At 33.7% G+C, this 16,193-nt stretch overlaps 2 protein-coding genes across 4 annotated transcripts in view; one reads left to right on the top strand and one right to left on the bottom strand.

Annotated features, from left to right (window-relative positions):
- LOC122566788 (carcinine transporter-like) overlaps positions 1-16,193 on the bottom strand; it is a 52,619-nt gene that overhangs the window by 9,276 nt on the left and 27,150 nt on the right. The window contains exons 1-2 of one of the 2 annotated variants that reach the window (XM_043724517.1): positions 9,097-9,494; positions 915-1,173 (exon numbers count right to left, since the gene is read on the bottom strand). In XM_043724517.1, coding sequence (XP_043580452.1) covers positions 915-1,162 — 248 coding nt within the window. In that variant the 5' untranslated portion in view covers positions 1,163-1,173; positions 9,097-9,494. Of the gene's footprint in view, positions 1-914; positions 1,174-9,096; positions 9,495-16,193 lie in introns of those variants that run through there. The other variant, XM_043724518.1, reaches the window with a different exon arrangement.
- Positions 9,717-16,193, top strand: part of LOC122566798 (glutathione S-transferase-like) — a 57,723-nt gene continuing 51,246 nt past the window's right edge. The window contains exon 1 of one of the 2 annotated variants that reach the window (XM_043724560.1): positions 9,717-9,851. The gene's annotated coding sequence lies outside the window, so the exon portion shown is untranslated. Of the gene's footprint in view, positions 9,852-9,900; positions 10,061-16,193 lie in introns of those variants that run through there. The other variant, XM_043724561.1, reaches the window with a different exon arrangement.

Genomic DNA, 16,193 nt, shown 5'->3' on the forward strand with positions numbered 1-16,193 from the left:
GATCAGTTCGCGGAACACGTGAATGTCTAGAATCTGCCGGAGGTCGTCGACCAAACTGGTTTCCGGCGGGCCCCCGGAACGCTAAGAAATCACCGATCTACAAAGCGATAGTTTCGCCTTGGCCAGAGTGATTCAATGGAAAACACGCGTAACGAACGATTTTCCTCGTTGACGCGTCGCAAAAAACCAGATCTCGCGTGCGTCGTCAACACGATTCGTTGGAATCGTGCCATCCAGACTTCCTATCCTTTCACCGGTGATTCCTTACGTTCTTGAAATAGAACACGTGAAAAAGACGTTGATAATAGTATAACTATGGAATCGCGATTTCCAACTATTTTCATCTTGTCGCAAACTGATTACAGGTATCTCCCCTATCCCCGTACGATACGATATTTACATATGCATTTACATATACAACGCGATACCTGGATTTTCCTGATTCAATAAACACAGTTGTTTCGTGCAAGTTATCAGATATTATATTGTGGTTTTAAAGAAACAAATTGTCGCCATGCGATACGTTATCACAGCTGAGAAAATGGAAATCTCCGTGCAAGTGGAAGATTCTGTCGTCGAGAATATTTATTGCGACCTGCATGGTAAACAAACAGGCTTTCGAGAAGCCTGGTTTAAACTACGTGCACGTGACTTGAACAGATATGTACATATGCATATAAATTGTCTCCTATAGAAGGTGCTTAATTCTAGACATCGAAAGGAACGTCTTTAATGAAAACACGTATTGATTTGTTATACGATCAATATGATTATTGATTATTTTGATCTGCTCGAGCTGAAAATGTCTATTGCGTAACAGGGTAAATTCGAACATAAAGAAACCATGTAGGATCGTTCGTTACGTATAACTCAATAATTCAAATAAGACAAATTGCACATAAAATGTCACTTACTTTTGTTTGTCTGTCAGGTTCCATCGTTCGAGTTCTGGAACGGTACACCAGTGTTCAGCTGGCAATAACGTGATGAAGAACTGCGTGAAGTAGAGGAACGCGTAGACGAAGGTGAAGGGCAAGAGCATGATGAAAAGGAACCATTGGTAGCGGCTGGCCTCGCCAACGTACGGTAGTATGTCGTCGAAGGTTTCGATCTTTGGACGTTCGCCCTCCTCGGCTTTTACGGACTCCACCATGACTGTCATTATCTCGATCTCTGCGAATCAACGATCCTCGATTACCTACTTAACTCGAATTATACGTTACGAGGAAACTAAGTTCAAGGTGAATGGAATATTATTAGGTCGTTGAATAAATTCGTGCCGCAATGCGTTCATACCTTTTTATGTGTTTTATAAATACAGATCGATAAACGATCAAGGTGATCGATCTTATGATATTCAGTGGCTCACGGAAGTATTCGAGCACTTTCATACCAAGAAACATTCTAAAATTTCGTTAGCAATCTAACGAGACACGATTATCGAGATTATAATAGTAAAATTTGGAATCAATTTGAGATTGTATATAGAAGTTACATGAGACAATGTATACATTTTGTATGTACATATGTATATGTACATAACACATGATAATGATCTCACTACGTACATCGTGGCTCATTATTTTTATTAATTTAGCGAATGAATGACTGCTCAAATACTCTGGTAATTTTTATATATAAAATAATATATGTTTCCAATAAATATCTGTAATTTCTATATACACGTTTAGATCTGTTTCAAATTCTCTCAATATAATTACGACAATCGTGTCTCACCTCAGTGTCAATGAAATCTCAAAGTGTTTCGTATAAAAATCATCAAAGATTTAGTGGCCAAGTAATGTGAGCGACTGTTGTTTTAGTAGCAAGTTCTCTTATGTTTATCTCTTCGTTGCATTTAGCCCGATAATTTCTCATGTTTATCAACGTGTTATGATCTTTCTCTTATTAAGTGGAGAAATCTCTCCTTCGCTAAATTTTCTTAAACTGGTTCAAGGTGAGGTGAACCACATTGTTGAAATCAAGACGAAGAAGATGAAATCTAAAGTCGAGATGAAAGGAAGTAGGTGTTAGTTAGTATTGTCTAGATATATCGCCATGCCACTTTTTGACACGATATAATCTTAGGTAAAGGCTAATTCAAGGTGAAACAAAGTGTACTGGAAAAAGTGATTTGAATTTAGTAGAGAGGAAGAGAAAAGGAAAGATCCTTGAACATTTTTGCAAGGTTATTGCAAAATGGAGGATACTATCGAAGGCTTATTGCTGTCACTTGTACGTTCTAATTGGAGTGTCCTTTAAATAATTTGTTTCTTATTGCAGATCCTTTTTGCAAATGGGAAGATAATATTTTTGGGACGTGAGGATTGTTAAATAAAAATATATAGAATTGTAAATGTAATGTAATCAGATGTAAATTGTCATTGGAATAGAAGAGTTCGTTTAGAAGAAATTATCATAAAATACATAAAATGTATCGTGCGTAATGTGTAAATAATAATTAATTCCAAAGACAATTCATGAAAATTTCAAATAATCTGGAGCACCATACCTCCGGTTTCTGTTTATCTTGACACTGTGCAGAATGTTACACAATTGTTGCCTTTTTTTTTAAAAGATTATTCAGTTAAGAAAGAAGCACCGATAAAACAGTAATTATAGTTAATTATTAAAAAATCCAAGTAGGTATTACATAAATAAAATTATCGAGGGAGATATTTATCGTAAAGATTATGTGCTTATGAAAGAAGTAAGCGAAATTATTGTAGCGCGATAGTAATTTGTATTAATCTTTGAATTTTGTTTAAATAAAATTTTCTAATTTTTTTCAAATTTTTAATCTTTAATAAGATAAAAATTTGATTCTATCAGTGAACGATTATTACAGTTAATTACTCGATAATTAAAAAAAGTAAGTAAAATTATTGTTACAGTAATCCCGACAAATTCGTGATATTATTCAAGTAGAATCGTTAAGAAAAAATTCGACACCGTTAGCGAACGCTATTTTACTTTTACTTCATGAAGGCCAACGTTATAAACGTTGAATCAAGAGCAATCATTTTCAATATAAAATATACGCCCGAAAGCTTTTGCTTCCTTTCATAATTGAGTTCTTAATTTGCCGTCAATTAAACGCTTTTTCCAACCACCTTCGTCCTCTAAGAAATCTTTTTATCCCCCGAAAGAGAAATCCCCTTTTGCACAGACTCGCTTCTCTTTTATGATATTTACAGTGTGCAATTTACGCGATTCAGATCTCAATCTTGCAAATCATTTCGAAAATAGATCGATGATTAAATCGATTATAAAATCGTTCCTCCAAGCTTTAATTGATTAATTATTTCTTTATTTGATGAAATACTATTTATTATTTAAATATCATTAATTTACTGGCGTTCAATGAAATTTCTCATACAATTAATTTCGTTTAAAATATTAATTTAGTCGCGTTTAATGAAAATTTTTGTAGGATACTCGCGGTTAGATTTGATCTTACACGAGATCTACGAGATGATCGCGTTCGATTAATCACCGATGTAACACATGTGTAAAACATTTAAAACAATCCATACATAGATGTTTTATAAATGTAGATAGCTATTTATTACGGTTATGTGTAATTAATGTTCGTTGCGAATACCACGAACTTAGATAAAAAAAAAAAGAGTATTAATGACGAGAGAACCGGAAGTGACCAGTCCGTGACATAACTGTTATTTTCTAGGGGCTTGGTAACATTTGCATAAACTATTTTACGTATACTATGACGCACTTTACATTACAACGGTATGTCGATGGACACGAGAAAAGAATTTTTCTGCCACAATTGAATGGCATTTTTGGCGATAATGATTGTGTGGAATGATGATTACTTTAATTGAGATTCTAATCGAGATTCAAGTGATATATGGAGTTTATATTTTCCAATAGGATAAGAGAATATGCTATTTTTGAATACACCATTTTTTAACAAGTCTAAAAAGTTCTGGATCTTTTAATTCACAAGGTTGCAAATCCCCAAATTGTTCAGTCTGAATTTTCGAATCTTCTAATCTCACGATCTTCGAATTTTCTAATCTTCGAATCATTAAACATCCTAATTTTCATAGAATTTTGAAGGAAGCTATAAAATATAAAATAAGAAAATTTGAAAAAATACATAATGCGTTCGATCCAATACCATTTGCTCATAGTAAAAAAAAAAAAAAAAAAGGTAAAAGAAAATGTATGCAAAATAGGTAAGCGTATTATAGTATTAGTCAATTATAGCAGATTGCTATCATTAATCAGTAATTATCCGAGTTGTAGCTGCATCTGTATGTACATGAAGTATACAACATTAAAAATACATTTTCCTTAATAAAAATACTGAATAAACACATTCCTACATAGCAACTAGTCAGCTATGATAAATTGTTTGCTTTGAACAACGATCAACTAAGTTAGCATTGATTTGCGGATTGTGCGTAAAGCGTGCAATAAAACGAACACGTGTTTATCCCTAACGTTAAGCCAGAACCACCTAAATTAATACGAATTTTCCGATCAGCTACCGCCCTTATTCTGAAAACAAAAAATGCAAGTGATATTTGTGCGTGTAAATAATTTAAATATATAATAACTTATATGAAACAAGTATTGCAATATTTCTCGTACATTGCTAGATCTAATATTTGTTATAATAATTTTAAATAGTTCTAATTAAAAAATTTAATTAAGAATTACATTGCAATTTCTGGTAAGACATCTATATTAGAAAATTGTTGCAACATTAAAAAAGCGAGATCCCTTAAAATATGGTATACCGAAAAAATATCACTACCAATAATTTTACGATTAAAAAATGTACGAAACCTCCCCAAAGTAATCAATCCGTGAAATTAATGAGAAAAGATCGATGGAAACGTATGGTGCAGCAAAAGCTACGCGTGAATATTGAACACAGCTTCAAAACCGACTTTTTTCGATTAAAAACGCGTAGCAGAGTAGCAATAACTCATCCACCGACGCACCAATGAAAATGGAAAACGATCGTCATAACTCGAGTGACTTAACGATTTCAGGACGATCGTTATCGACCAATCGCTTCCGTTCCGGCTTGGACGTTTAACAACGAGGACAAGCGTGTGTCAAACGTTCTTGGTAACCGGTTACACAAAAGTGCACACCTTGAACAACTATTACATCCCAGAACTAATTAATAAGAACGATCGTGGTTAGCATGGATACATATAGTTTGCATAGGTGATTTTTCCCCGCGGGGCTGGTTTTCTCGCCTTCGAATCGATCAGGGAAAGCGATCGTGATCGCGATCGAACCATTGAAATTCATTCGATGCACACGAGATACAGCATGGCGTTTCGATCTCACGGAACTCGCACAAACTACAAAATCAAACTTACAGACTCGTAACAATACAAAGTGGAACGATCGTTTGGTTTCACTTCCAACCGTGAGTCTTCGTATTGATTGGTGTTTTTCTTCATAATAAGGGAAAACGAAGAGAAGAAACGAAAGAAATCCTCGTGTATACTGGTTGTTATTAATATTGGAATACCATCGTGTTCGAGGGATTATTGTTCTATTTATTTATTTATAACGGCGTTATGAAATCAATTGTTTCTTAATATTATATATTAAAACACTTATTGTAATCGATAGAAATTTTATTTAAAATTGCAATCCCAATTATCCGATTTTCCTGGCGGACAATTTATATGGATTGATTGGAATTCATATAACAGGAGTTCACCAATTTTCCTCGCTACTCATCATTTTTCGTTCGCACGATACGAGCTCACGCTCAAGTGAGTGCTTTAAATCGGTAAAAGTTGGATTAATTAATCGAGTTCTACCATATTTAACGCGAATAAGCTTTTGCATAATAAGCAACGAATGAAGTAAAAATTTTTTTGTAATACTCACACAATGAGTAAGTTAGATTAATTATTGCTTTATATGATAAAAGTCCATAGTCCAGCGACAACATTGAAATTATTTTTTTTCTTATTTATCTTGGAATTCATAATCGTTTACGGCGTTCTTTTTTGCGACAAATTGAGATTATGGAAGTAATTTCTGTTCTAGAAAAATTGAACGCTAACGCCGTGTGCCAAGATAATGCAAAAGCTAATGTACAAGGAGTTAATCATTTTGGCTTCTGAAAGACTATATGAGTCACGGTTGTCCTATTCTTGTTGCTTAATTGCAGTGTTTGACCACCTGTTCTAGAATAGTGAGTTTACCTCTCACTGATCGGATTCGATTGGTATTTTGTATTACAATGCTTTGTTAGTCGATCGTGGCATTTAAACATACCAAGTTCATAGAGAAGAAGGCAGATAAGTCGTTTTCTAAGTTTACGTTCTTTAGAAAAAGATAATTTTGTCATTAAAACGACCGACCTTTTGATACCCATCTAAATACGTTATACATAATTAGTCTCGATAAATATCACGGTAATGGATAAGTATGTATAATCGTGTTTCTGTTCCAATAAAAATGAACACTGATGCTATCGAAAACACTTGTATATTTTTAGAAATTTCAAAAACAACAAATCCGATGTCAGTAATTTTGTCTGATTTGCTAGCTTCTAGTGTTAAGATTGAATACACAGCTGAGAAATTTTCTATTTCAGAGATAGTATCTATTTAACTTTGCGATTAAACAGCTTTCTACAAAGTTTTCTGGATTTGTTAGTTATCTTTAAAAGAATAAGGAAGCTTTAAAGGACTTTGATCTAATAAGTTTATTCATCTTCAACCTTGTACTTAATCATCAAGTGACGCTACAATTAGAAAATTAACAGAAATAGATTTATCATATTTCTTCTGTCTAACCTTTTCTAAAATAATTAGCTGTTAAATGAACCAGAGTTCTAGGAAATCTCTGATGCTTTTCATCTTTAACGAGATACAGATACTATCAAAATTCTATAGACGTTTATCCTTCAACTCTCAGCATACCAATGTTTATGCCATCATCGACGTTTCTTCACAAAGGGTCCTTAAAGAACTTTATGATCCTGTTACTCCTAAGTTACTTTGTACTGTTACATTTTTGTCATAACAGTGCCTACTAGAAATGTTTACCTAGTATATAAGTTTCACTATTATTACAATTCTATCGTATGTCGTACTCGGAATTAGTCACAGTTTCTCAGAAACGTCTAGCGAATCACTTACTCTTAGTTATTCTAGCACAGACGCTGTGTTTCACTTACTGAAAAAATAAACAAAAGAAGCAAAATGATGTACGTAATATACTACAACATTTTAAGGCACTGTGGTAATTTTTCTATTTCTTGTACAAATCATTTCAACGTGTTTTTTTTTTAAATGTTTTTATTCCTATTTGGTACACCGAAATGGATGTAGCAAATGTATATCACGGTAATATCCAAATACCCTAATATCTTAACGTTCTATTTTCCGAACGCTATATTATCCAAACACAATATCTCTTAGTAACGAATGCCCTTTTCCGTTTCAAATATGTACGTACGTATGTCGTCAGTGTTCATACACAATGTACTCTTTCCTTCATTCGATTCATTGAATTCTGATTATACGAATTTGGTATGAAACTACGAAGCGTTCTGACTATCGCAAGAAAATACGATATAAACGAGGAAACTGGAAAGTGACGTAAGCGCAACAAAATTAGCAAAAATACACAATATTGGAGAAGCCAGAAGATATTGGGGAATTAAAGAAAGAAAAACATAATTGAAAATTATTCAAAGCACGTAGATTCCTCAGACGTTGGTAACGGTAGAAAAGCCGTAAAATATTCTGATGTAATGAAATGTTTCATTGCGATGTAGACGATAATAATGACGATTTTATATAAATGAAAATAGCAGACGAAAATGCTAATGAAGAGATATCTTCTCATGTCGAAGCACTCGTCGCACTCGTAGAAGAACTTCGATGGTTCGAAGTACAATAAAGAACGTAACTCTGTGTAGTTATTTACATTGAAAAAATTATGTGATGAGTCTATAAATATTTAAAGAATCTGTCCATTACTCTTAGACTGTATTTGGATAAATGAAATTTCGTCTTCCTGTTAGTTCGGATAAGAGAGGTTCTACTGCATTGTCTGCGGTATGTTTCTAATAATTAGTAAAATGTCTAAACTAAGTAAATGTGAAGTCACTGCACATCAGTATATTAGCGGTTAACATAAATACACTGAGTGTCACATCACGAAGACATTTTAAAGAACAAGGGCAAAATTGTTTATTTAATAAGTCAAAATCTCGATCAATCAACGAACCACCATTATATCGTGATATTTAACGAAACTTCCAATCTTAAGAGCCATATATTATTATATCATAGCAGTGTTATAGCAGTCATTGGGTCAGATTTCAATTAAATTCGTCGTAAAAGCGAGAAGAAGTAAAGAGACCGAGTAATCACGAAGAAATGGTATGTATGTAACTTGATCGAAGCAAATACCAAACTTTTAGTTATTATCTTCCACGAGGGAAATTTGGTTATCTAAGTAGGTTATCGACGGAAGTGTTAATTAAAGATAAAACGCAATTAAAGCAATGAAAGAACTTCGTTCATTTTCCTTCTTCAAGAAATAGCAAATAAAATTTCATACAGTAGCTGAAGTGAAAATATCTCAACATTTGTGCAAACATTTTGTAAATATATCATGTGTATTATGTTCGCAATCAACGAATATCACAGTAGCTTCAGATTGACTAAAAATTTGACTGACTTACGATAGTCATGTCCCATTCCGATACTAAAGAAATTTTGAAATATTTTATGTAACACATACAATCAAGATGCGTAAGTTATCTATGCTAAATACTCAAATACTTATAGAAGTCCTTTATAGATATAGTAGATATTATAATATGTGTTAGATGAAACATTTTGAAGCATAATTATCACCGTAATGAGACACGGCTAAGATAACACAGGTATGATTATATAGAACAAATTTCATCCGATATACTTCATAATGTTTCGTGTAACAGATAACATACATTATACACCAAAGCTTTTTGCGATCAGCGTTCAAATACTTTCACGACGAACCACTGTACTAAAATTCAAGTCTCACGCGACACATCGATACAAATGATCCGTGCAAACAAACGTTTACCTTTTCCACGATCGTCCAAGAGCAACGCGAAACTTCACTCGGCGTATCACAGATCTCGTCGTGGTTTTGTTTGTAAAACGAGGAACTCTTCGCAGAAGTCACAGAAATAAAATGAAATCTAGCTTCTTCACTTTTGTCCGACTCGATAAGTCGATTTCGAACAAACTTTACTCTTTTCTTCTTCTTCTTCCTCTTTCGGATGTCTTTTCACTGTTTCAACAGGATAAAACGGAAACGGGAAAAATAATAAAAAAAATCGCGGATCGCAACGACTCTCGTGATCCTGTGATCCAAGTCCAGGACACGTGCTCGATCTCGATCGTCACAGTGATCTTGGGTGCACGAGATCCTCGATTTTTCGGACGCCGCGCTACATCGTCGTTTAAAAGGGGGCACGCACCGACTGTTCGCCGCGTGGACAATTAGTGGGGCTTTATAGCGCGTGCAGACGAAAGCGGAGCCCCACCAGCGTCGTGTGTGCGGCTATTGGACGATGACTTTGGTCCCCGTGGATCGTCCCATCGACAGCAACGCCGAAGTCGAAGACGTCACTGGAGAACTGCGGGGATTTTACGATTCCAAAGAGCCGGTTCTCTTGTTTCACCGCGACCGTTCGGTTTCCTCGTGACTCGTTTGCACGCTTTTTTCCTTCCTCGCTCTTCTTACTTCCATCGCAATCTTCTTTCTCCCTTGTCGCTTTGTCGCGGCACTTATACGCGACCGGAAAGCGAGAGACATAAACTGGTGACGCGCAGGTGAGTGTACCTGCCGAGAACGCTGCGGCGTCGAGTGATTAGCTGGTTGCATGATTTGATATGTTTCCTCAAACCGTGTTTGGTTAACTAACTTAACTTGCCTGTTGGTGATTCATGAAAATTTGAGTGATATAATTGAGTGAGGTGAAGTCTTGCAGTATTTGGAGCGAGAATTTGTGAATTTCCCGTGTTTCATCATGTTACGTATGGTAATTTACAGTGTTGTTTGTATAGTATAGTACAGATTGGAAGGGATACAATAATAAGCAGACAGCTAGGCTGTTTAATTGATCAGGAATATTAGTATAGAGGAGTATTAGAATATTGAGTATGAATTTTTTTAGCAAGAAAAAGAAAAAAGTATAATTTTGAGTTGTTTTGCTGTGTACATTGGGATTTATAATATACGAAAGATCGATTTCTTTCAGGTAGGAAAGAATGATTATAAAATAGAAATTATTACGTAGTTTTTAGTATCGCAGGTTTACTGTGGTATTGAATTCGGCTAATGATATGTGAACTGGAAAAACAATGATCATGTGAATCAAACGTTGATTATCCATCCGTCGAAGCGTTAGTCAGATATCGTGTAACTGATAGTTCCTTGAGTGGTTTTCAAAGTCGAACGATGAAACAATTTAAAATAATCGCTCCATTATCGACGAAATGAAAGAGTTTATCTGATGGAGCTCATTAATTTATTTGACTTTTGATTTTAATTACTAATTATTAAACAAAATTGATTTAACAAATTCAATATAAATTGATTTGCCATTAATTAACCGATGGTAGAAAAGAGACTTTGGAAAATGATCAATAAATGACGTAGCTTTAGTTTTGCAGATTTTCTAAAATAAGTATTACTATTTAAGAAAAAATGAATTTGATGGGGAAAATGCTATATGGAAATATACTAACAACTTAAAGAATTTAAATTTAAAGGACTTTAAAAACAAAGAAACAGAAAAAAGCTTTAGCTCTTGATGATACTTGACACGTGAATTGATTAACAGCTTGTCTTGCGTGATTAAATTTAATAGGAATAATTGAAAAGTTCGAATACCGTGTGTGAATCATAATAAAGTTGGTTCCATCGTAATTCACATGGTACTCGCAATGATCATTCAGTCGGCAATTTTATTGTTCCAACATCACATCATTTACTTATCTTCGACTTGTACAATTCTCCGTGTTTTACGCAATTCTCTTTCCTCTTTTTTATCCATCATATCCTCGTATAGCACTTGAGTAAAAGCGAATCAACCGTTCAGTGAACCATACTTTCTTTCACTATGTTTCTTCATATGGTAAATGTTTTTTGATATCTTTTTCGAATTGAAATTCCACGGTTCTTCGGTTTGTTACATCATGAACGAAAAAAATCAACAGACATATAGGAAAATATAAATAAATATTAGTCGTATCGACATTTTAAAATTTTCTAACATTCCAATTTCCAAGCGTAAATTTTCAAATTGTCGAACTTCTAAATTTCCAAATTTCCAAATATTCCAGTTTCAATGCGCTCGAAGTTCCAAATCGTCGAAGCTCCAAATATCCTAATCTTTAAGTATTTCCAAATCGTCCAAGTCCCAAATTTCCAAACTTCAATATCGCCGTAGTTCCAATTTTTCGACCTTCTATATTTATCCGAGAGATAAAAAGATTATGATCGGATAGTATCGATTACACCAATCGACGATTAAAAATTTTCTATTCGTGCAATCTCCGACACCGAAAATAAACCCAACGAGCGCGATATTTTCCGTTTTTATCTTCCTCGAGCCGCAGTTAATCAAATCAATTGTCACGAAAGAACGCGGTAGTTTTTCCGATTCCCGAAACAAAATAGCCCCATTGATAGCTTCAGGTGAATTCGCTGAGTAATGAAATCTACTCGGCAAACACGGAGACGCGGGGACTTAACCGTCAAAGATATTTGCTTCAGAAACCTGATACCCTTGAAAAAGAAAAAAAGGAAGAGAATTACAAGTTATATACGCGAGATGCAAGATCGCTCTTACGATCTTTCTTACGCAACGGAACGGTTTGAAAACGAAGTTTGAATTTCGCGCGTATTGCAGTAAAGGGTTCCTCATTGGAAATTCGCCAGAAGAAATCGAACGTGAAAGATTCGAAAAGCTATTCAAATTATTCGTCAATTTAATTCTCGGAATTCGTAGATAAATATTAATTATATTCTATTGCAGTGGAGGATAGATTTCGTAATAGACGTGTGAAGGAAGACGTTTTATCGATATTTATAAGAATTATAAGTCATCGTCTTGCGTTGATCTAAGAGGAAGTCTAAAAGAGAGGAATCTTCCTGCCAGCGGTTTAAACAACAAGTTGAAACTTGTTTAATACATAAAACGTTCTTCTTCGTTGGATGCAACGATCTTCTGTAAATTCGAAGATTGTCTCGGTTGCTGCAGTATATGTCGTTTCTAAGATTTGTCAATAAAAGCGCTAAATCATCGAGATTACTTATAAGTAATATACCTGTATCATTCCGTTTGATGGATCTGTTCAACGTGTCTTGCGAGATGTTATTATTATCATAAATAGATAACGATCTTCGCTGATATTTTTTCAAAATTACGTCATCTTGTAGAGTATAAAAAATTGGAACAATTGGTATATCACGCTGATTGATCTTGTTTTTTTTGTCCGTTCGTATCGTAAATTAATGTTAGAAGACATATAGTATCTTTTTTCTTTTGCTTTTTTTCTTTTTCTTTTTTTAGGAAGGAGGTTTTTCTTTTTTGTTGCAGGATAGTGCATAATTAATACGTTTAATAAATCCATTTTTATGCATACAATAGCTTTTGCCTGACTCTATAAAGGCGTTATGAAAGTACGCACTGTGATTTTCACAGAAGACAATAACGTTCCTTTAATTACTCGATCGACGAGGTGATTATTAGCATGTTGTTATTCAGGGTCGTCAATTCTACGTTGCGAATATATAGGTATTTCTGATATCAATTACTCGTTATACTCGTTATGATTTGTATCCAATTTTCCTTTCATTATTTCCTCGTTATGTACAGTTTGTTTATAATCACTATGTATATCTACAGATTATCTTCTGTAATTGCTTGATATTGATTTCAAATTTTTATTGAAGTACAGTCATTCTTTATTTAATTCAATAAATAATTTGCAACTATTTTAATCCAACTCGGAAGACAGATATTCTGTTCTGATGCTGCACGATGAATAAATTATTTCAGCAACTCTAGTGCGTTTTGTCATTTAACAAAATTCAAAAGGTGCGCACGCCAAGATCATGGAAAGATACATCGTCGTTGATCGTTCTTGTAAAATTTGCATGCATGATAGCTCCGATAACGTTGCGACATGACAACGCAACATGCCCGGGGATTCGCTTACATGTCGTATGTCCACACATAGGACGAAAACATTTGCATTCGTAATCGCGGCTATAAACGGTGCTCCACATATATCACGAACTTCCTTATCAGCTTCTCTGGATAAGATCGAAGAGAAGATGTGATGATTCACGTGTAAATATGAAGATCAAGTCGGAAGCTTGTCGTTGAAGAATTGAAACACGTAAAATACTGTTGTTTAATTTCAATATCATTTCTTTTTGATTATTGCTGTCTCGACTATTTGGACAAGCTACAGATCATTAAGAAATAGACTTATACCGCTTCCAAAATAATTATGATTACGCGATTATGTTATTCCATTTATTAACGATATTTCAATTGACTCAAACAGAACGAGTACTCTAACAGTGAAATTATAACAATTTATAAATAAGAGTTTTACCTTAAAGTACATGTAAATCTCTCAATTTTTGTCGAAAAATATACTTGCATTACTTTTAAAATAAACGCTTCAGTTACAAGTGGAAAGAATTTCGTTAGGTACGAAGATATATGTAATTGAGAAAATTTTGTCGGAGTAAAATGTACGTATCTGTTAAAACGAATAATACTTTGATATTTTTGAAGTTACAATAACATACGAATAAGAGTCCCAAGATCAAATAAAACAACAATTTTGGTGTCATCTTGTTAAATCGAACACCGCGCGTAGAAAGATAAGATTAGTTTTATGGATTTTATATTATACAAGCGTATTAATATTTTCAAAATATCCAAGAGTGCGGCAAGAACACATATTCAATTCCAAAATCAAATAATTTCTATTGTGTATAATAAAAAAAAAAAAAAAAAACAAAAATTGTGGCATATTACAGTCTTGCCGTATGGTATCCAATTTTAAAACTGCTCCGTAAAAAATGTACAACGTAATTTATCCTGCTTTTTCCCTGTAATTTTCATAGGTAATATTCGTGGAAAATCAGAAACTGGTTAGACATCGCGATGATGCATAAATTAACGATCTATGATACGAAAGATTGATTTTAGATAGAGAAGTTATTAAGAGAACACGTTGCTTGCCAGCTAGGAGAAGCACCTCGAGGAAAAGTGATAATATTTAAAATTAGATTAAATTAAATTAATGTTTAATGACCTTCGAGTAAATAAAATATAGTTTAAGCGAATTTTTCGACGTTAAAATGTATGTTTGATGTTGATTGCGGAAGATAAAGTTTTATTGTCTAATAGCTGTTTGGAAAGCAATTATGTCTGCAAAACACGAAATTACTATTTCGTGTAGACGATTGCACAATTTGCCATTCCTGCAAATTATTTCATCATGTGTATTAATTTCTGTTTTGGGATCTCTTTCTTCGATGACTTTTATAAATGCAAGACCGAAACTCGATGATTTTTAAGAAAAAAAAAAAAAAAAAAACAGCCTATATCAACAGTATAATCTAATATTAATAATTTTCATAATATATACAATTATTATACCACCGATATAACACATATACTATTTTTATAATATCATTATGATTTTAATAATTCAATATTTAATATTATTCTCTTTCTATCAGCTCTTAGATACATTTCCAGATACGTTACAAACTTTACCAATATAATCATGATCGTTGAATGAAATTTCAAAATATCTTCAATAATACAGATAATATATTCATAAAAGAAATTCGAATACTTTTTTGTAAGTCTGTTTCTGTGTGTAGGCCTATTCGTTTATAATTTCAAATTTAAACTTCAAATTAATTATTTCGTCTCTAACGTGTTAGAGATCATTTCTCAAATATCAAAATCAATCAAAGCAAAGACGAATACGAAGACGAGATTGAATTGAAGACACAAATTTCGGATAGCGATATCATTGAGATTAATGACGGAATAATGTGTGGTGACAGCTTAAGCGCCACAGAATGAAGGACTACGATGAAGCTACAGCAGCACGCGTCTGTAATAAAAGAGCGAAAGATAGCACGTGCATATACATTTCGCAAATTTGAATCGATTTCTTCTGAATCGCGGCGGCCTTCGGCCGCGTGAATTAATTTATGGATAAAAGAAGCAAGATGTCTGGAAGTGCGTAAAGCGTTACGACATTCCCACGGATGAATGCAACATACAGGATATTTGTAACAGGTGTTTGTATCCCGTATATTTAAATACCATTCGGCGTTCGTTTTTAACGAGTAGAAAATCAAACAATCGAAAAGGCGATACCATAAGCGAAGCTTATTCGAGTTTATTTCTTCGACTGTAAAATCGTGACGTAGTTTTGCATATTGTTCTTTCATTTTGGATAATAAAAGTCTCTGTTGGAAGTATGCAAATGTGTCGACGTTACAGGATTAAATGAAAGTCAGATTTAAAAGTTAGTGGAAAGTCGAGGAATTAAATAAAAGTTAAAAATTCAAGAGATTGACATGTCACGAATATAAAAGAAAAAGATCGAAAAATTAAACAAATTTCTGGATATACGTTGATCAACTCCGTACATCGAAAAGCAGAGAAACGCGAGTGACGATGTTGTAGCATTTTCTGTAGTCCATCTTGGAACGTGCAGCTTCTTCTTCTTACGATAAATACACGTTTCTTCTTTTTTTTCTTTGAGAAGTTTAGCTCTAAATATTTGGCTAAGTAAGAACAGAAAATCCAGTTTAGTAGATCTGTTTTAAACAAGAAAGAAAATGAAGAAGTAAGTAAGAATTGAAGAAGTAAACAAAGAAATCCAAGGAATCGAGGAAATTTTAAAGCTAAATATAAATCATTCTCTCCATGTAGCTTTAAATTCCTCTATTTCCAATGAAAAACACCTAACATGAATTTACGAACAAACCGAGACGAATAATCAATGAATTCACGTTCTAAGCTCCGTAACAAAATTCCAGAGCTGGTGTCCTAGTTCTGGATCTAGTTTGATCGAAATTCAGGAAGCTGTGAATTTTTTAGCAGAAGTTCGCCCATA

The sequence above is a fragment of the Bombus pyrosoma genome, linkage group LG4 (assembly GCF_014825855.1).
Source record: "Bombus pyrosoma isolate SC7728 linkage group LG4, ASM1482585v1, whole genome shotgun sequence".
NCBI lineage: Eukaryota > Metazoa > Arthropoda > Insecta > Hymenoptera > Apidae > Bombus > Bombus pyrosoma.